The sequence below is a fragment of the Garra rufa genome, chromosome 12 (assembly GCF_049309525.1).
Source record: "Garra rufa chromosome 12, GarRuf1.0, whole genome shotgun sequence".
NCBI lineage: Eukaryota > Metazoa > Chordata > Actinopteri > Cypriniformes > Cyprinidae > Garra > Garra rufa.
Window position 1 is genome coordinate 37,025,202 of NC_133372.1, and position 21,534 is coordinate 37,046,735.

Sequence of the window (21,534 nt, forward strand, 5' to 3'; positions counted from 1 at the left end):
AACACAATTAGTACACAAACATCGTCAGCATATATTTCACAAGTTCTCCTCTAAAGAAATGCTGTTTCTTTGATCCGCCGCCTAACTAACAGCGTCATTCACTTCGTTAATCTGCCAGTATTGAGCTCTTAAGTAGCAGGCAGAGCTTTAAATTAGTCAGTGCTTAAACACAGGGATGATGAATGTAATGTGTGTTGGTGAAGAGGCACAATAAAGAGGATAGCACACATTCATATGCATGTGTTTGCGTGCTCAGCTTGATTGGAATGTTGTGCCGAAGGAAGAACAAAGGACTTACGGAGGAACAAAGCACTTGAATCTATAGGAAGGAAGGCAAGTGGCAGGGTGGCAGTGGGAAGAGGGTGATGGGAAGAACATGGACGGTTGTAAGAAGTGTGGGAGATCTTACACACAATGAGCCCCCTGGTGCCATAGCCATTCTTACCTCCATCTCCCTTTAACACACTCACACACTCAAATCACACGTAGACCCATTGGCAGCACGTTAAAACGGAGACAGCTGAGCTCCCTGATTTTTTCCTGCATGACACATATGCGCACACACTCGCAAACTTGCTACACCAGAGACACTTGTCACACAAACAGGAACTTCTGTCACTTAGTTTACAGTTTACATCTCACTTTGACCTTAACTGGTGATCTAGCTGGGAGGCCTACGCTAGTGTGGTCTCAGCTGGGAGTACATGTGCATCTGGGTATAAAATCTCTCATGCATCTGGCAACACTGATAAGCCCAATGTGTAAGACATGTAATCTTTGTGTGTGGGAGTATAAAGCTATTTAGCAATTCTGGAAAGATCCCAGGCAGAAAAAGTGCACTTTCATAATGTATTTAAGGTGATCTATTTTCACCTAAAAATTAATTTTAGGAACATCTAAGTGTACTTGAATGTGCTATTTTGGGACATGAATATGATGTCCCAATGCTGCCCCAAAATAGCACATTTGAATTCACTTAGATGCTCTTAAGATTACTCATTTTTAGCATATTAAGTGAAAACAGCACTTTTTTTTTACCTGGGGAAGTACAAAGTGTAATTAATAAAATCATTCATTTTGGGGGGTATTTTGCATTTTATGACAAATCTTCTTTTGTGAACATGTCCTACGCTCTTAAAAATAATGGTGCTTCACAATGCCATCGAAGCACATTTTTGTCTAAATGGTTCCATAAAGAACCTTTAACATCTGAAGAACCTTTCTGTTTCACAGAAGCTTCTTTGTGCGAAAGAAGTCTCTTCGGATTATAAAAAGATAAGCAATTAAATGGTTCTTTAAAGAACCTTTGACTATATGGAGCAAATTTGTCTGGAATGAGGAGTTCTGTCATATGATATGAATATCGAGTGTATGTGCGAAAAACCACACAATACACAATTGTTTGCGCTCTTAAAAAATTCATATCATCCCCCCAATGGCCGATTTATTTCAAAAAAAATTTCACAGACCTTCGGGGCTGTGAGTCAAACAGGCCCACTGAGTTTCGTTCTGATCAGCCTCGGTGAACCATGTCTAATAGGCCGATGGTGGAATTTTTTTTTTTTTTTTTTGAGAAATGCAAATGTCCTTATAGATACTTGTGGCACTTTGGACCAAGACCATGCACAGCAATTTTCAAGTTGAAAGGACATGGTTGCGCACTGCGCAGGTATAGTCATTTTTATGATTTATTTTTCTCTTGTAGGGCCGCTAAGTGGACAGGCTCCATGATTTTTGTATTGTGACCTCAGATTTTGATCCTACATAAGCGTCCTGAGTTTGGTGAAGATATCTCACACCGTTCAGGAGTTATAAGCATTTTACTAAAAGTTGACGTGCCTCTTTCAAACATTTTGGAGTCCCTTTGCGACAGTGAGTTGAAATTTTTTGATAATTATTGATATTCGCTCTCCAGAGAATCTTTCTGCACTGGTTTGGTTCCGATCGGGCGAAAAACCTAGGACTAGTTCGCAAAAGTAGGTTTTGCAAAAAATCCAAAATACCCAAATATTTCGCCAGGCTCACGATCAAATCCACGCAAGGATTTCAACAACATCAGACATTTGATCCTGAGACTGGTGGTTTAGGAGTTTGAGCGATTTCGTACTTGGTACTTTTTCGAGTCTTTGTGATGTTGTCGGCAGTATGAGTACTACCATCCCACCAAGTTTCAAGTCTCTACAACTTACGGTTTTATCTGCGCAGTCAGTTTTACATAGAGATAGCTGATCCGTGACCATCAATTACAATAAGGTTTCAGCGCTACACGCTTGAACCCCTAAAAAGTCAAACTTTCGACCGTCTGTCGCAAAGGGATGCCAAAACTTTTAAAAGGGGCAGGCTGCCTTTACTGAAAACAACTATAACTTTTGAATGGAGTGAGATATCTTCACCAAACACGTATGTAAGAGCTAAATCTAAGGTCACATGAAAAAACTCACAGCGCTTGGCCACTTAGTGGCTCTATAAGAAGGAAAAAACATAACAACGGCCATAACCACACAACCTATAAGGATATTTGCATATCTCAAAATATATGGCCACCATTGGCCGATGAAATTTGAGCACCTATTAAAAAAATGTAATTTATTCCTGTGATTTCATAGCTGAATGTTTAGCATCATTACTCCAGTCACAACACCCATCAGAAATCCTTCTAAAATTCTGATTTGCTGCTCAAAAAACATTTATTGTTATTATCATGTTAAAAACTGAGTCAACAGCTGAGTCAAAAAAATTTCACCTATTAGACAAGGTTAACGGAGGTTGATCGGAACGAAACTCGGTGGGCATATTTGACTTACGGCCCCAAAGATATGTGAGAAATTTATAAGAAATCGGCCACTGGGGGGGGGGGGGTGATATCGCATTTTTTATGGGCGTAAATGCACGTTTTTTCACACAAACACACAACATTCGTATCATACGACAGACCTCCTCAATCCGAACAACTTTGCCTCTAGAACCAATGCTGTTAATCAAACTGTTGTTAAATGATTAAGAAAATGTAAAAAAAAAAACCTACTTTTTCAAACAAGTCATAGGTTTTTCACTCAATCTGGAAAAAAACACTGCAGTGCAATTCTCTGGACTCTCTAGGTCAATAATTATCAAAAAACTAAATATATATTTACCATTTGGGAAGCTATGACGGGGTCATTTAGAAAAGGGATCGTCCAAATATACCCAAAAGCCTATAAAGCCTAAACGAAAAAACTCAAAACTTCATGAAACCTGGTGAGAACATGCCACAAGTGATTCTAAACAAGCATGCAATGTTTTAGGGAGATCGGACATAAACATTAAAAAACATCATATTTCTATGGTAAATTACCAGGATTTACCAAAAATGCCTTTTTAATCATTGATTTAGGTGGATACAGGCTTGCTTAATAATATGTAATGTCTTTTTTCATGTGCCTTACTGTCTTAAAGCGATTAAACCCCGGTAATCGCTGCTTGCAGCTATTTTTATTATTATTTTAAATAGGTCTGTGTAGTTTTTATTACTTTTTATTTTATTTTATTTATTCCAATTAACAAAATTTTAGTCTACTTAGTTTTAGTTAACTGCAATAACGACTAATGGCAACTAAGAAAAGAAGAAAAATGAGCAGAAATGTCTTGTGCTAGGAAGGCCTTTCTGTTTGTATATACAGTATTTGAATGCATATATGTGTTATAAGTTTGTGTTAGTGTCATTTGTTGTCTAAAAACCAATAAAATCATACAAAAATAAAACATTACCAAGAAAAGCTATGAAGTTGTTTATTCATGTATTAATTTCTCTGACTACATTTTGCAGAAACATTAAACATGTAGCTGCAAGAAATGTTTTGGATACAAACAGTGATGAGTGACTCTCAATTTAACAAGTATTTAAACAATAATAGCCGTAGGAAACATTATATGATGGAACAGAACCTGCAGAAGGATGATAACATTAAAACAATGCTTTTATTTTGCTGATGTGTGTGTGGTCTAAATTTATATAATGTTTGAGCTACTCGTATCACCAAATAGAACAATAATAGCTATGTTATCGTGCAATATATAGTATGTATAATACACACACCATGCAGATTTTCAGTATGCTTAGAATACTGCATCCCAAAATGCTCGCATGACTTGACTTCCCAATTCCTGTACAACAAATTAACAGGAAGTAACAATAACTGCAATCTCTTTTCTAATTTATTGTTTGAGCATACTGTGACACATTACACTAAAATATATTTAAAAAAGTTGACACTCACAAGTGTTTGCTACTACCACAGTTTGCTATTAGAGAACATTATGGAGACTTAAGTAGCTTGCTTTACTTACATTTTTTTAAACAGGCAGTATATAGTGCACACTGCACAGTATTTAGTAAGCTAGTATTCATTTTGAACAATAGGCTGTTTTCAAACAGCTTTCCTAAACTCTCTCCATCTGCCACTGGTTGAATACCCCTACCCCAAACTCACACCATTAGCATGTGCTATGTTAGGCTGGTAGGGATCAAGGGGTCAAGGTTTGACTGGTTAACATAGCCTCATTAGCCTCTGGTGGTAGATGCCATCTACACCATCTGGCTTCAAAGAATCTCTGTCTCCTTTGACTGGCATCCACAAATGTTGATGAATTCTGATAAAAAAAAAAAAAAAGTTTTTTGAAACCAATCTACACTAGCAGTCAAAAGAAGTCTCCTCTGCTCACCAAGACTGCATTTATTTGATCCAAAGTACAGTAAAAACAGTACAAATCTGAAACATTTTTACTATTTAAAATAATTGTTTTATATTTGAATATATTTTAAAATGTAATTTATTCCTGTGATTTCATAGCTGAATGTTTAGCATCATTACTCCAGTCACAACACCCATCAGAAATCCTTCTAAAATTCTGATTTGCTGCTCAAAAAACATTTATTGTTATTATCATGTTAAAAACTGAGTCAACAGCTGAGTCAAAAAAATTTCAGGTTGCTTTAATAAGTAAAGTTCAGTAGAACAGCATTTATCCTAAATAGAAATCTTTTGTAACATTACACATGTCTTTATTATCACTTTTGATCAATTTAAAGCATACTTTCTAAATAAAAGTTTTCTTTTTTTTTTTAATAATTTCTTTCCCAAGCTTTTGACTCCAATCTTTTGGATGGTATAGTGTATAATGTTACAAAAGCTTTTTAATTCAGATAAATGCTGATCTTTAAATCTTTCTATCAAATAATCCCGAAAGAATGTACTCAACTGTTTTAAATATTAATAATAGTAATACAATGTTTCTTCTGTACTCAACATAATAATAAATGTTTTTTTTTGAGCAGCAAATCAGAATATTAGAATGATTTCTGAAGGATCATGTGACTGCAGTAATGACCCTAAAAATTCAGCTTTGAAATCACAGGAATAAATTAAATGTTTACATTTATTCAAATAAAAAACGTCATTTTAAAAAGTCACAATATTACTGCTTTTGCTGTACTTTGGATCAAATAAATGCAGACTTGCAAGCAGAAAAGACTTCCTTAAAAAACATTAAGAATCTTACTGTCCAAAAACATTTGACTGGTAGTGTATAGATTGGAAACATTTGTTATTGTATATTTGATTTTTATTTATTTTTTTCCGTAGAACTTTTAGGTGTTCACTATAAGGTTTAAAGCAGGTTCAGAAAGTTTCAGCTGAATCAGAGGGTGAGTGACTTTACATTTTTCCTGAGGTGAATGGTTCTTGTTTGAATACTCTTTGCCTAAGACTCTTTCTCTCTCTAAACGAAAAAAGGTAATGTGCAAAAGAGGAATGCACACACATGTACACAAAGATAAGAAAACTGTCTTGAAGATCACACTGATGAAAACCCATTGCTCAATATATTGAGAAATCAAGTGTAAGAAAGTCTAACCTCAATTATCTGCAGGTTTGTAACTCTTGTGGTTTTAAAAACTCGTCGACGTGTCTTTAATTTTATCTGCAGCATAACATTTTTATTAATTTTATAACTTAATAAAATCTGTGTATAAAAAGCCTCGCTAGAAGTCATTCAATCAGCACCTCTTGACAAATATCGCCCCCCTTTGGGCAACAAACGATCTGCATAACACCAACAGCAGTGCATTTAAGTTACATGTTTCGATGCTAAATTCTGGATAATTAATTAATAAATGCTAAAATGATAGATAAAACAATAAATAATAAAAAAAAATCCAAACTTTAAAACGGATGCGTTTCTAATGTACACACAACCTGCTTCTCAACGCGGACTTTAAACCGGCTATTGATTTAATTGTTTGTTTCACAGCACCCGCTCGCTTTTAAATCGCCCCTCTCAGTACACACCTCTGTTATGATATTTACGCTTAAATAATAGGTGTTTTAATCGCTCATCAAGCGTTTCACATATTTACGAGTCGCAGTGTTATCAGTGAACGTAATTTTTAAAAGCTCGAAAGTTACGTGCTCAAACCACATGATTAACCAGCGGCGCGATCACGTGATCACGTACTGGAAACGCTTGTTTGTAATATGTCACTATCCGCCAGTTCACGCCGTTTGAGCTGTCACTGTCCAGAGGTGATTCAGGTATGTCCTCACAGTCTCTCCCTGTCAAATCCATCTTTGTCCTTATGTATGTGTCACTCTCTCTGCAGAAATTATATGTACATAACAGTTGTTAGGTTTTATTTCCCTGCCTGTGTTAGTTAGCCATAACAGGTGCTGTCAGGAACTGTTTATGTACTTCGTGCTGATAGTATACTCACATCCGCCTATAATGCAGTGTATTCTCATATTTTAAAATGTAATAAACGTGAACCGATAAAAGGTTACGTTTAACTGGATCAATCATATTAATTTACACATTTTTGATAAGTATTTTGGTGTCCGCATTAGTATTGTACATTTCAAGTGACATGATTTTAAAGGGACGTAATTCATTTTCATAGTGTAAATAATACAGCTATAATTAATCAAATATATGTTCATAATAATGTTTATATTGTTCAAACTATAACATGAATAAGAGGAATAGACCTGAGTATGTACTGAATTACATCAGTTCTCTGCAGCAGCTGTTTAACTCTATTGCATCCTGTTATGCTCATTTATAGTCTTGCTTGTTACAAGGAATTGTTGTATTTATTTTAAGTCTACATAAGGCCTCTATGTTTATCAATTTGCAACACCCTAATGTGCAAACAGTGCTTGCTCTGTTTAAGCATTAGGGTTGTGTGTGTACTCTGTAATCTTTGGCCTTCACACAAAGTCATCATGAGTTGTGAAATCACACTCATCCTGGTTTGATGTCTGTGAGATATATATCAGAATAATTCCAGGAATTCTCAACTGTAACACTCTAACACAAACTGTAGTCACCATATTGGTTTCCTTCTTTGTTGTGTGACCTTCTATTTCATTCATGTCTTTTCCTGTAAATATAGTCTTTTTTGTTTGTTCTGGGGCTTTTGGCTTAACCTTGATTGTGAGGGTGAATACTCACCTAGAGATTACATTTGCACTACCGTGGTTATTGTTTTTACTCATTATTCCCAATAAGTCCAGGTATAGCATGTCTGTAGAAGATGTGACCTATGTCTGGACTTGGTCTTATCATAGACCATACTGTATATGTGTCACAATAAAATTATTGCCAGTAAAGAAACACCTGATAAGAGCAAATAACAGGATTTGGTTGTACTTATTAGTTATAGTTTTTTTTTAAATAAGAAAGAAGAGTAAAGAAAATATGTTCATGGACTTTAGTATGTTAAAACATTAAAAGGCACCGTTACTTGCAGACATGACTCATTATTACTGATCCTAACAGTTTTGTGTTGAAACATCACAGTGATTATGCACTTATGTGTTGTAATGATTATACGTTGAAATTAATTACATGTAGACTTCATTTAGGTTTATTTTAATGCATTAAATATATTGAATATATGTATCAGCAACAAAAAAATAAAATAAGTATATTTATCAAAAGTTTTCTGCTCACCAAGCCTGCATTTATTTGATCTAAAGTACAGCAAAAACAGTCAAATTTAAAAAAATATTTTTACCAATTAAAAAAGCTGTTTTGTATTTGAATAAATTTTAAAATAGAATTTATTCCTGTGATTTCAAAGCTAAATTTTAAGAATCATTACTCCACAGTAATTTTTCAGAAATCATTCTAATAGTCTGATTTGCTGCTCAAAAACATTTGTAATTATTTTTATGTTAAAAGCAGCTGAGTAAAATTTTTAGGTTTCCTTGATTAATAGAAAGTTCAGAAGAACAGCATTATCTGAAATAGAAATCTTTTGTAACATTATAAATGTTTTTATCATCACTTTTGCTCAATTTAAAGCATCCTTGCTAAATAAAAATATTCATTTCTATCATTCCCCAACCCCGCCCCCCCAAAAATGGTATAGTGTATGTTACAAAAAGTTTTTGTTTCAGATAAATGTAAAGTTTTTAATCTAATCTAATCCTAAAACAAATACTCAACTGTTTTAAATATTAGTATTAATAATAATAGTGTTTCCTGAACAGCAAATCAGCAAATTAGAATGATTTCTGAAGGATCATGTGACACAGAAGACTGGAGTAATTATGCAAAAAAAAAAAAAAAAAAAAATAGCTTTGATCACAAGATCACAATAAATTACATTTTAAAATATATTTAAATTAGAAAACTATTATTATAAATAGTAAAATATATTTTAAAATTTGATTGTTTTTGCTGTACTTTGAATCAAATAAATGCAGAAATGGTGCGCAGAAGAGACTTCCTTAAAAAAAAAAAAACATTAAAAATCATACTGTTCAAAAACTTTTGACTGGTAGTATATTATATATATATTTTAAAATGGCTAAATATTAATGTAAACATTATTACATTTATAATCACAATAAAAATAGTACTTTTTTCCTACTTTAATTTAGAATCCAGTTGCAATTCTTAATACTTCTAAAATGTTTATTTAGGGACTAAAGTCTTATCTTGTTGCTGTGCTAATAGCTCCATATGTTTAATGTGAGGATTGAGTCTAGTGTGTAATCATCAGCCTGTTTGCAAAAGGTGTTCACTTTATACCGAGTTATGGATGGGAAATAGAGCCATCAATAAACCAATGAAGCAAACTCTATAATCTGGCTTCTGAATGCATTTCTCATACTTCATGCATAACTATTCACAGTTTTTCTGCTTATGTATTTTTTGTATTTCTTTTCAAAGGGTTGGCTTTTATATTACAATGCTGAGGATAAAATGGGAGCTGCTGCTAATGGCCATCATATGCTGGCAGACAGGCCTCACAGATAATCATGAGCCTAAGAAGAGTCTTGGGCATGTGACTGTGGTAGTTGTGGGTGGGACAGGTGACTTGGCCAGGAAGTACCTGTGGCAAGGCTTTTTCCAGCTCTATGCTGATCAGGTAGGCAAAGGACACACCTTCTCATTTTATGGTGGGGGTCTTTCGCCGACCGACCAAGGGACGCCGGTACTGTTTGGGATCTTAAAAGAGCTGGCTTGCCCTCCGGAGCTCACCGCGGAGCGCTGTGCTTTGGTCAAAGACCAGTTCCTGCATCTGTCCAAGTACCTCCAGCTGAAGACTGCTGAGGACTATGAGAAGCTCAACCAGCAGATCAAACAGCAGTTAGAACAGGAGGGTATGGTCGAAGCAGGGAGGTTCTTTTACCTGTCTGTTCCTGCTTTTGCATATGCAGACATTGCTGAGAAGGTCAACAACACCTGTCGCCCCCCATCTGACGCATGGCTGAGGGTGGTACTGGAGAAGCCATTTGGCCACGACCTTTATAGCGCACAGGCCCTTGATAAAAAACTGTCAGACAAGCTGAAAGAAGAGGAGATGTACAGGATTGACCACTATTTAGGGAAACAGGTACAATGTTAATTTATTAACATGCACTAACATACACAATTGTTCAAAAATGCACAAAGTTTTATGTTTTTGAAAAAAGTATTTAAGATGCCGTTTTAGTGCCACATAAAAAAATCTGACATTACTAGAATAAAGTCGAAATATTATGAGAATAAAGTCAGAATATTTTGAGAATTTAGTTGAAATATTGTGAAAATAAAGTCAAATTTATGAGAAAAAAATCTAAATGTTTCAAGAATATTGTTGGAATGTTTCGAGAATAAAGTAAAAAAATATGATAATTCGGAGAAATTACGAGATTAAAGTTATAATATTTTGAGAGTTTGTTCTAGGCTAGCCTATTGCACATGCAAATGGCCTGGATTGGGACCACCAAGAGATATTCCAAAATCTCTGTTTTCAAAATCTGTCGGTTTTATAGCGAAATACAAACAATATGTCTATTACAATAATGTGTTTTATTAAAAGCAACAAAGCACAAAATTATTGACATTATTGGGTGGCTGGCGCACTACAAATAAAAACTGGTATTTTTATTTAAATACATGTGAAGAATGAAAGATTGGACGCAACAGACGTTTTTGCGGAGTAGATGGTGTAATTTTCCCAAAGAAAACTGTATAATTTAATAAAACGATTGTCGCATTGTTTATATTTCCCTATAAAACTGCCAGATTTTGAAAGCTGAGACTTTGTTTTATATTAAAAGTACCAAAAGCACAAAGCTTATTGCTATTATTGGCCTAATGAATGCAATCAAACACGTGAAATATTATTTCCAAGCATAATGTCCTTGTGAGTGCAACACATGGTATGATTTCTATTAATAATTCCACATATATTCAAATAAATTCTGGTCACCTGGCAACTTCTCCCGGTGCTCCCAATCGAGGCCATTTGCATGTGCAGGCTATACTCTCAAAATATTATAACTTTAATTGCTACGCTTTAATTTCGACTTTATTCTCAAAATAGTTTGACTTTATTCTCTAAATATTACAACTTTATTCTCGTAACTTTGACTTTATTCTTGATCTTTATTTTTGGACTTTTATCTCATAATTTTAGATTTAGATTTTAACGTGGCACTAAAACGCCATCCTACTTATACTTACAAAGGATGTATTTATTTAATCAAAGTACATTTGATTTTTTTTTATGAATATAAAGTTTAAAAGTGCTGTATATAATTTTAGCATAAAATACCATAATATGTTTACAGATATTTAGGTAACATGCTAAGTTCACATACTTGTTTCTCCAAAAAACTTTCCTACAGCTAATTATTCTGCTTTGAAAATGTGCATTCTGTGTCAGAATGTGTTTTTATTTTAGTCTTTGTGATTTCGCCCATTGGCAGTTTACCTAATAGTATTTTGACACCCTGGAGGGGTGTTCCATAAAACAAGTTTACCAAATAAGCCAGGCTTATTTTAGTTAGTCTGACTTATTGTCACTTGATTTGGCTCAAAATAAGTCAGACTAACTGAAATAAGCCTGACTTATTTGGTAAACTTGTTTTATGGAACACCCCCTGGGTTGCCACTTGGCAGAAAACAGTGTGTACTGCAGCCACTGAAACAGGCAACAAACTAGTCAGAGATTGCAGATTCTACCCGACCTAAAGCGTTTCATCATCCATCTGAAACATTTTTGACTACAGGGATATTAAAACGTGAATAAATCAGCTCTGAAACTTACAGTGTGTAAAGCTTGTCACCTTTTCTTCTCTTGTGTGTCCTCAATCTGGCAACCCGTGTGAGCATGGAGTCTGAGGAAGAGGGGGCAGGAGAAACAATATTTTGAATTTAGACTACAGCATTTCAACCACTAGCTGTCAATATTATATACTGCACCTTTAAAAGAACTTGAAAATTGAAATACAAATCTTTTGTAACATATCATTGTGTATCATTTATGTATCAAGAAAAAAATCTTACTGACCCCAAACTTTTGAATGGTACACATGAACTATCTACATGTGCTTTAAAAATATATTTGTTTTCTGTCCCAAAGGTTGTATCTAAAATACTGCCATTTAGGAAAGAGAATAAGAAACTTCTGGACCCTATCTGGAACAAGCACCATATTGAAAGAATAGAAATTGTATTGAAGGAAACGCTGGATGCCAAAGGTACTAGTTTTGAGTTGCTTATAAACACAGCTTATCTTCTCAGCGATTACTTTAGCACTTACAATCTATCATTTATTTCAGGCCGGATCCAGTTTTATGATCAATATGGTGTCATCAGAGATGTGATCCAAAACCACCTCACAGAGGTCATGACCCTTATGTTAATGAACCTTCCTGCAAACCTGTCCAACAGCAAAGAGATACTGCAAAACAAGCTTAATTTCTTGGCTTCCCTTCAATACATAGATAACAAGAATGCGGTTGTGGGTCAGTACCAAGCTTACAATGGAGAGGTTCAGGAAGAGCTAAATAAAACAAAAGACTATTTTAGCATGACCCCCACATTTGCAGGTGAGTGGAGAAGCTTTGTAGCTATGTCATTTAGTATGTTTTATATGCACACAAGAAAAATGCTTACAGCGAGTAAAAAGTGCAATAATTGTTTTTACAGGTATCGTCATTCACGTTGATAATGCGCAATATGAGGGTATCCCCATATTTATGACCTCAGGTAAGGCACTTGACGAACGGGTTTCTTACGCACGTGTTCTTTTCAAAAGCGACGTATTTTGCGTCCAGGATCCCAACAGTGTGCAGTGCAAATCCAAACAGATTGTATTTTATCTGGGTCATGGAAACCTACAGTACCCTGCGATTCTTGTGAGCAAGAACCTATTCAAGCCTGAACTTGTAAACAGTGGTGACTGGAAGGAGGTCACCGAATACAAAGATGTGAATGTGCTGGGGTTATCACTTAGTGACTATTACATCCAGTCACCGGTCACACCCAGAGAGGCTTATTGCGAGCTGATCTCACACGTCTTCTTTGGACGGAAGGATAGCTTCATTAGTGCTGATGGACTCCTTGCCTCCTGGGCATTTTGGACTCCCCTACTTGAAAGCCTGAGTCGGGTCTTTCCACGGGTGTATCCAGGTGGCTTAGCCAATGGTAACCTGCTGAACTTTCAGCTGAGGGGCAACGAGGTCTCTTTTAGCCATGAAGCCGTGGTCAATGTGATCAACCCTGGTGCCGAAGACAACTTCCAGGTGATGCAAGGGAAGTACCGTAGTTCTGAAATGATATCTGCCTGGGCACAAGAACTGGTGGAGCGCCTAGCTTCTGATCTTCTCCTTGCTGCCGAGGAGGCTATTCGTGAAGAAGGCCAGTTTCACCTGGCGCTGTCTGGTGGCTCTAGCCCGGTGGCACTGCTCCGTGCGCTGGCCATGAACCTCTACACCTTTCCATGGTGCAACACTCACATATGGCAAGTGGACGAGCGTTGTGTGCCACATACTGAATCAGGCTCCAACTTCCGGTCCATTCACGATCTCCTGCTTCAGCATATCCGCATACCCTACTTCAACATCCACCCCATGCCTGTGCATCTCACCCAACGGTTATGTGTGGAAGAAGATGGTGGTCCAACATTATATGAGAAGGAAATCAAGAAATACGTCAACGGCTCCAGCTTCCACTACATCCTCCTCGGCGTAGGCCAGGATGGTCACACAGCCTCTATATTCCAAGACACCAAGTTGGAAAATGATGAGGAACGGTTGGTGATTCTGACAGAAAGTCCTATTAAACCTCACCAGAGAATGAGTCTAACATTCACAGCTATCAATAAGGCTCGAAGGGTAGGTGTTTTAATTATGGGCAAGAGTAAGCATGAACTTGTCAGTCAACTCAGCCGAATTAAAGGTGAATCATTCAAGTATCCCATCACCAAAGTACAGCCGAAGAGTGGTACTCTAATATGGTACATTGACTATGATGCATTGTTAGGATAAACGGTCTAAAGACCGGTACAAATCGGTCAGTAAAATATATAGCTCAAATTGAATGCTGTATTGGGAATGATTGAGGAGTATAAGTTGAAGTTTAATTTTCACACCAATTGTGGTGTGATATGCGTGAGAGTTATTTTAATGCTGTGATAAGGACGTTGCAATTTGACTGCATTATAAATGAATGACCACTTCAAATCTCAGGAACTCTAGTAGCTCACAATAACTTTTTTTTTTTTTTCCAAATAATTAATCTTCTAATGTTGCTGAAATCCTTATTTCAAGATCACACTGTTTAGAAACCACTAAACAGACAATTTAATTCCAAATCAAGCACTTTTTTACATTTGTGACCAAGCAGTGATCAGATAAAACATATATTTGAATGCTTTGACTTTTTTACTTTTTACATTGCTCCAATTATCCATCTGGTCATCTTTGTTCTTCAGAGGAAACAAAAACCCATTTGGTTTCTCTCCCTCCTCTTTATTGAAAGATTTTAATTAAATGGTGTTAATTAAATCCTGTTCTAGACATAATAATCACAAACCTCAGGTTAGGAGATTCTAATAAAACACATCACATGTACCTAAGATAGCATATCCAGTGTTTTCAGGACAGAACATATGTTAACATACTGTTTCAACTTTAGACTGAATTGAGTTTCTATTGATGGCCTTAGTTGATAAAACCATTCCAGGACTGCATTGTTGACAATGTATTAGTGTCAAAGATTTTTGTCATACCTCAGAAAAAAACAAAGGTTCATTATGTGTAGAACAGCTGAAAAGGCACAACACCTTACAATGGTTTTATATCTGAACATGAATGCCTTTGTAAAGTTTTCATACTGTGTTGTTTAAAATCTAAGAAGCGGATGTTAGTCAGCATTGCATGCTTTATGAAACACCACAGGAGTTGTTTCTGACCAGCTGGACAGCATTGTCTGATTCATAACCACAGATTTATCATTTTGTAGTGAATCAGAATAACATTACATTCCACAGGCTTCTAATCATCTAATGTGAAAATGTTAATAAAACATTGTGTATTTCCACAGTTTTAAATGGATTCCTATGTTAAGGTGCCTATCAATACAAAATGTATTAAAACAAATTGTAGATTGTAGATCCTATTGTGAGTATTTCAATGAACTATGTGCCTTTCTGAGCGGTTTAACATATTTGAATAGACACTTTTAAATAAAGTGTCTTGCTTTTCCATTATCTGTTTTAATGACATTTTGTTATGCTATTAAGCTGTATTACATGGAATCACATACATCATTTCATATTTTGCAGTGGTTTTACAACATAGCAATAAAATGTATTTTTGAAATCATCTGTTTCATTTTTTGTCTTGGAGTCAGGAAAGTCCAAATTGAACCCAAACAATTAAAATACAATTTGTATATACAGTTTAAGTTAAAAGTTTACATACACAACAAAATGTTAAGCAAAATGTTAAATCCTTCAGGTCCCAAAAATTTTTTTTTTTTAGCTTTTTTGTCTATTTGAACCCTTTCCAACAGTGACTGTATGATTTCGAGATCCATCTTTTCACGAGGACAACTGAAGGACTCGTATGCAACTATTATAAAAGATTAAAATGCTCACTGATGCTCCAGAAGGAAACAATGCGTTAAGAGGCAGGGGGTGAAAACTTTTGAACAGAAAGAAGATGTGTAAAGATTTTCTTATTTTGCCAAAATATATATATATTTTTTCATTTGGTACTGCCCTTTAGAACCTCCAAAGATAATTATATGTTCCCCAAAAGACAAAATAGGTTTTCCCTGATCTTCAAATTCAAAATGTTTTCACCCCCCAGCTCTTAATGCATTGTTTTCTTCTGAAGCATCAGTGAGTGTTTGAACCTTCTGTAATAGTTGCATATGAGTCCCCCAGTTGTCCTCAATGTGAAAAGATGGATCTCAAAATCATACAGTGATTGTTGGAAAGGGTTCAAATACACAAAAATGTTAAAAAAATAAATAATAATAATAATAATAATAATAATAATTTGTAGGACCTGAATAATTTTAACTGTTCTAGACAAACAAAGGACTCATAGACAACTCTCACCAAACAAACCGGAAAAAAAACAAACAGCTATGTATCATTTAGGTAACAACACAGTATTTAGAATCAAGTGTATGTAAACTTTTGAACAGGGTAATTTTTAATAGATTCAACTATTACTTTCTTTTGTGGACTATATGTAAATATCTTTTATGTGAAATATCTTTGTCAGGTCAGTACTAAACAAAAAATAACATGCATTTTGTATGACCCCTCTTATTTTGGTAAAATAATTAACATTTTGCAGATTCTGCAAGGTTTATGTAAACTTTTAACTTCAACTGTAAGCAGTCTGCCTACGTTTCTCCTCCCTTGGATGCTAATATTAGTGAAAATGTGTGTCGTTAAATAGAACCCGTCTTGACCTGAGCCTCACAATTGTCTGAAAACCACTGAAACCTTGTAAATAATAAATGGACCTGTATTAAGTGTCAGTAGAAGTCTGTACAGCAGCACTGGCTCATTTTCAACCCTAGAGGCACGTATCTCTTAACCAATGAGGAAACAGTCTGTGGACCAGGCAAAGGCCTCCTCTGACCATAAAGAAAGCTGGAAGCACAAGGAAAACAATGGTTATTTCTTACGTTTCTCTACTACACTTAATACTCTCGAATGAAACTGACCAAAAAGCAAGTATATCATCTGACCTGTTGAGAGTATGCAGGCCCAGGAGACTACCAAAGAAAATATATACAACTCTGTGGTGGTCTTTGCCTGAGAAAAATAATAAGTGATATATAAATCCTAATTTGTTGCACATTAAATCATAATACCTTATTTTACACTTACACACTGAGGTGCAGACAGGGTAAGAATGACTGTGGAAAGTCCCTGGATAAAAGCAAACAGCCCAAATAGGTGAAAAGCTACCCTGATGCTCTTGGGAACTGGGTCAGTGAGTGTAAGCGCTATAGCTAAACCTTCAATCAAGTAAGAAGGGTTGATAATTAGCATTTCAACTTAAGCATAGAAATATGCAAAATAAATCATAGAAATATCCAAATCAGTACCTGTTGCCACAAAGGAGAACACAATGAAAGCTATGAGATTGTTCAACAGTGGCTTTTCACAATAGCGAGACGTTTTTGGCCTGTGAAAACATTACAGCAGAATATTAGACATATCACATAAAAACAAACATAAAAAGTAAAAGTGATTTTTCTATCTGTTAAACATTATACAGGTCACTTACCTTGACAAAACATAAAACTGTGGTGCCAGGAAAAGCACCACAAAGACGAAAAGAACAATCTGACTGTCAGAGAAAAACAATTTGGACAATTTTGATTTTTAACATCATTCTGTACACACACACACACACAAATCAATCCTCGTAGATAGATAGATAGATAGATAGCCCTTACAATTTTAATCTTTGATCTCTTGGAAGCCACCTGCTGGTCTGAAAAGCTGCATGAACTAAGAAGTGGTGAAGCATTGTACCGTTACCTCAGACAATCCTATATACAGCAGAACACACTTTTATTAGCAATATGTACAGCTATAATGAGAGAAAATTATTTATGGCCCTAAATTGCATTTTACTGAAACATTATGTATTATTATTAACAAGTATTTACATAATGAGCTAAGTCTGAGGGGGAAAAGTCATAGAAGAATTACAGGACTTACCAGAAAGGTCTCATGCTAGTCAGCATAGCAGGTTAGTTAGTAGCCCCTGGGGGAGAAACAAGATCATAGGTTGGGTATGGTAATATCAAATGACACCCTCTAGTGGTTAGTCTGAGTATGGTTTTAGCGATTTCAAATTCTGGACCACATTATTATACATTTCGCAAGAAAAAAGGGCAAGTAGCAAGTAGGCTAACAAGCTAGTAAGAAATTTTAAAGTAGAAAGACCGAAATATTTTCTTGTAAAAAAAGGTATTCCGATAATATTTTGAATTGCAGCTTCAAAAAATAATTTACAGTTGAAGTCAAAAGTTTGCAGAATCTGCAAAATGTTAATTATTTTAACAAAATAAATGGGATCAATGCGTGTTTTTTTTTTTTATTTAGTACCAAACTGAATAAGATATTTCACATAAAAGACGTTTACATATAGTCCACAAGAAAATCAAACTAATTTTAAAATTAAACTGCCCGCTGTTTTTCAGAAAAATCCTTCAGGTCCTAAGGATTCTTTGGTTTTTCAGCATTTTTGTGTGTTTGAACCCTTTCAACAATGACTATGATTTTAAGATCCATCTTTTCACACTGAGGACAACTGAGGGACTCATATGCAACTATTACAGAAGGTTCAAACACTCATGCTTCAGAAGGAAACATCATGCATTAAAGTGTTACTCCACCCCAAAATGAACATTTAGTCATTAATCATTTACCCCTATGTCGTTCCAAACCCGTAAAAGCTGTTCGTATTCGGAACACAATTTAAGATATTTTGGATGAAAACTGGGAGGCTTGTCGCTGTCCTGTTGACTGCTAGGTAAATACCACTGTCAATACCCAAAAAAGTATGAAAGGCATCATCAAAATAGTCCATCTGCCATCAGTGTTTCTTCTGAATTTTATGAAGCGACCAGAATACTTTTTGTACGCAAAAAAAAAAAAAACGACTTTATTCAACAATTCGTCTTATCTGCATCACCGTAACGCCATTTTGGAAAATATCCGCTGGGCGCAAACTGCCCATGCTGTTCTCTGTCAGCCGCACCACACGGATACACTGGGAAATATGTAAGTGAAGGGTAGTACAAAATTAAAAAAAAAAAAAAGAAGATATTTAGGCAAAATAAGAAAAATGTACAAATCTTCATTCTGTTCAAAAGTTTTCACCCCTGGCTCTTAATGCATCGTTTTTCTTTCTGGAGCATCAGTGAGCGTTTGAACCTTCTGTTATAGTTGCATATGAGTGCTTCAGGTGTCCTCAGTGTGAAAAGATGGATCTCAAAATCATACAGTCATTGTTGGAAAGGGTTCAAATACACAAAAATGCTGAAAAACCAAAGAATTTGTGGGACCTGAAGGGTTTTCTGAAGAGCAGCGGGCAGTTTAACTGTTTAAACAAGGGACTCATGAACAACTATCAAGCAACAAAAAACTCTATGTAAAAATGTAAATGCCTTTTATGTGAAATATCTTATTCAGGACAGCACTTCAGGTTAGTATTATTATTCTACTGTAATTAGAAACCCATCTTTTCAGAAAAGAATGACTTTTGGTCAATTTTATTTTGGTCTGTTTATCACAAAAGACTTAATTCCATGGTGTCTTGCTTTTATTTATTGTGAACCTTCACTGCCACACATTCACACTAAGTAAATGATGGCTGAATTTTCAGTGTGAACTTTGAATAGATGAATTACAAAACCAATATGAGAACTAAATTCTTCTCAGTGCAGCCACAAGACGACCTCTAAAGCATTTCCCAGATGAGAAGGTCAAGAAAATATGCCTGCCCACATAAGACTGAAAGAAATTTGTCATTTTGATTAAACATTATCTGGCTTTTTTTTTTTTAAATAGAAAAAGCAAGAAGAAAAAGCAGTGTACCGCATTGGAATTGAAAGATAATGAAATGACCTCAAACCTACTAGGCATCTCTGACATTGCTAAATTCTTGCCAAACTGTTGTGCCAGTTCAACCCACTGCCAAAGCAACATGTGTCTTTCGAATTACATTGTTCTTTTGGGTTCCCACGGGACACACACAATCAGTGTGTAAAAGTTATGTTCCGCCTCAGAGAACAACCCCTCTGACCAAGCCTCTAAAATAGCTTTTGTGTCCTAGGAATCACCCCTGCCCCATATTACTACAGACCTGCTGTGAAATACGACGCACCACATCTGCTTCTCTCATTTCCACACATCAACCTTCCAGCTTCCATTCCAGCTTCTAGGTTCAAACGCTTCAGAAACGCTTCAGGATCAACATCAAGCATGCCTGCGGACTACAGTGGAACCTGGGACTTAGTGGACAATCAAAACTTTGAAGGCTTTATGGTGGCTCTTGGTGAGTATGTCATTCATTGCATGTCTCAGGGTTTTTATATTTTATATATTAGGTATTTTACACACAGATACAGTTGAAGTCAAAAGTTTACATACACCTTGCAGAATCTGTAAAGTGTTAATTATTAAAATAAATAAATAAAAGGGATCATACAAAATGTATGTTATTTTTTGTTTAGTACTGACCTGAATAAGATATTTCACATAAAAGACATTTACATATTGTCCACAAGAGAAAATAATTAATAAAAATGACCTTGTTCAAAAGTTTACATACACCTGATTCTTAATACTGTGTTGCTACTTGAATGATCCACAACTTTTTTTTTTGTGTGTGTGATAGTTGTGCGTCAGTCCCTTGTTTAAACAGTTAAACTGCCTGCTTGTCTTCAGAAAAATCCTTCAGGTCCCACAAATTATTTGTTTTTTCAGAATTTTTGTGCATTTGAACGCTTTCCGACAATGACTGTATGATCTTGAGATCCATCTTTTCACACTGAGGACAACTGAGGGACTCATATGTAACTATTATAGAAGGCTCAAATGCTTACCGATGCTCCAGAAGAAAAAACAATGCTTTATCGATTTGAATAGGGTACTTTTTTATAAATCTTTTTGGTAAAATAATGATCATTTTGCAGATTCTGCAAGGTGTATGTACTTTTGACTTCAACTCTAGCAGGCACTTTAATTTTGTATATTTTAAATATACATATTTTTATATTTATTTATTTATTTTCTTTGCTCTTTCATTTTCAATTAAGGGAAATGATATTGTGAATGTATTTACTAAGAATATGGATTTAACCTTGTGCAATGTAATATATGTAATACAGGAATTGATTTCGCCACCCGAAAGATAGCGAGGATGCTAAAGCCACAGAAAGTTTTTGAGCAAGACGGAGACTCTTTCACCATTAAAACTTTTACATCTTTCCGAAACTATTCCTGTTCATTTAAAATCGGTGAAGAGTATGAGGAAATCACCAAAGGACTGGACAACAGAAAATGCCAGGTGGAAAACACACACACACACACACACACACACACACACACACACACACACACACACACACACACACACACACACACACACACACACACACACACACACACACACACACACCAGAATTGAGCAACACTGCTAATATATATATTTTTTCTACAGACAACGGTCAACTGGGACAACGACAAACTTGTGTGTGTGCAGAAAGGAGAAAAGAAGAACAGAGGATGGACACACTGGATGGAGGGAGACACTCTTTACCTTGTGAGTCAAACATAGGCCTAAACATTTAAGAAAAACAATCTATGAGCCATTCTACAGAATTGGTGTAAACTGCTGTCCCACAACCAAAAACACATTTAAAAAGCATTTAAGTAGATGTTTACTAAGATCCTTCTATTATCTGCTGAAACCCATAATAATATTTAATATATCAGTAAGATATGGGAGGTTTGTTAAACGATATTAAAATATTTTTTGTATTTTTTTTCCATAGTTGTTTTTAAAAGCATCTTTTTGACTCTTTAATAAAATATATACAAAATATTTATTTTATATTTTCTTTGTAAATTATAAAACTTTATGTAAAACAATAATGTGTCTTGCATTTTTGATGTCACTACTAAAGCAATGTGTTTGTTTTAGTCTGATGATAAGAATGATGATAAAT

General features: G+C 35.3%; 4 protein-coding genes across 6 annotated transcripts in view; 2 read left to right on the top strand and 2 right to left on the bottom strand.

The window, feature by feature from the left end:
- The window catches only part of rbm19 (RNA binding motif protein 19), a 10,494-nt gene extending 3,891 nt beyond the window's left edge, over positions 1–6,603 (bottom strand). Inside the window, exons 1-2 of the mRNA XM_073852579.1 lie at positions 6,493–6,603; positions 295–455 (exon numbers count right to left, since the gene is read on the bottom strand). Coding sequence (XP_073708680.1) covers positions 295–455; positions 6,493–6,603 — 272 coding nt within the window. The remainder of the gene's footprint in view (positions 1–294; positions 456–6,492) is intronic.
- On the top strand, positions 3,816–15,143 carry h6pd (hexose-6-phosphate dehydrogenase (glucose 1-dehydrogenase)). The gene is made up of 5 exons (XM_073851318.1): positions 3,816–6,569; positions 9,214–9,880; positions 11,897–12,014; positions 12,096–12,365; positions 12,466–15,143. Exons 2-5 carry the CDS (start codon positions 9,233–9,235, stop codon positions 13,803–13,805), a joined length of 2,376 nt encoding a protein of 791 aa, XP_073707419.1. The 5' UTR covers positions 3,816–6,569; positions 9,214–9,232; the 3' UTR covers positions 13,806–15,143.
- Positions 9,699–17,821, bottom strand: LOC141346459 (uncharacterized). 3 transcript variants are annotated; one of them, XM_073851319.1, is made up of 9 exons: positions 17,516–17,820; positions 17,248–17,343; positions 17,076–17,138; positions 16,894–16,973; positions 16,673–16,803; positions 16,531–16,597; positions 16,303–16,432; positions 11,601–11,651; positions 9,699–9,832 (listed from the first exon to the last, which is right to left on the bottom strand). In XM_073851319.1, the coding sequence occupies exons 2-7, from the start codon at positions 17,319–17,321 to the stop codon at positions 16,356–16,358; spliced, it is 492 nt and encodes a 163-aa protein (XP_073707420.1). In that variant the 5' UTR covers positions 17,322–17,343; positions 17,516–17,820; the 3' UTR covers positions 9,699–9,832; positions 11,601–11,651; positions 16,303–16,355. The 3 variants fall into 3 exon arrangements, with proteins under 3 accessions (XP_073707420.1, XP_073707421.1, XP_073707422.1); XM_073851320.1 differs by having other exon boundaries at positions 17,248–17,821; XM_073851321.1 differs by lacking the exon at positions 17,248–17,343 and having other exon boundaries at positions 17,516–17,818.
- A 1,792-nt stretch (positions 17,822–19,613) lies between these two features.
- rbp7b (retinol binding protein 7b, cellular) lies at positions 19,614–21,171 on the top strand. Its single transcript, XM_073852169.1, has 3 exons — positions 19,614–19,859; positions 20,695–20,873; positions 21,027–21,171. Exons 1-3 carry the CDS (start codon positions 19,787–19,789, stop codon positions 21,141–21,143), a joined length of 369 nt encoding a protein of 122 aa, XP_073708270.1. The 5' UTR covers positions 19,614–19,786; the 3' UTR covers positions 21,144–21,171.
- The last annotated feature ends 363 nt before the right edge of the window (positions 21,172–21,534 follow it).

Bases quoted from the DNA above. Each gene is read 5' to 3' on its own strand.
- h6pd (XM_073851318.1), top strand. From the start codon at position 9,233: ATGCTGAGGATAAAATGGGAGCTGCTGCTAATGGCCATCATATGCTGG. The intron at 12,015-12,095 runs GTACTAGTTTTG...CATTTATTTCAG, and splicing joins GGAAACGCTGGATGCCAAAG to GCCGGATCCAGTTTTATGAT. The intron at 12,366-12,465 runs GTGAGTGGAGAA...TTGTTTTTACAG, and splicing joins CATGACCCCCACATTTGCAG to GTATCGTCATTCACGTTGAT.
- LOC141346459 (XM_073851320.1), bottom strand. From the start codon at position 17,321: ATGCTTCACCACTTCTTAGTTCATGCAGCTTTTCAGACCAGCAGGTGG. The intron at 17,139-17,247 runs GTAAGGGCTATC...TTTCTCTGACAG, and splicing joins AGAGATCAAAGATTAAAATT to TCAGATTGTTCTTTTCGTCT. The intron at 16,598-16,672 runs GTAAGTGTAAAA...TATTTTTCTCAG, and splicing joins CCCTGTCTGCACCTCAGTGT to GCAAAGACCACCACAGAGTT.
- rbp7b (XM_073852169.1), top strand. From the start codon at position 19,787: ATGCCTGCGGACTACAGTGGAACCTGGGACTTAGTGGACAATCAAAAC. The intron at 19,860-20,694 runs GTGAGTATGTCA...TATGTAATACAG, and splicing joins AGGCTTTATGGTGGCTCTTG to GAATTGATTTCGCCACCCGA. The intron at 20,874-21,026 runs GTGGAAAACACA...TTTTTTCTACAG, and splicing joins TGGACAACAGAAAATGCCAG to ACAACGGTCAACTGGGACAA.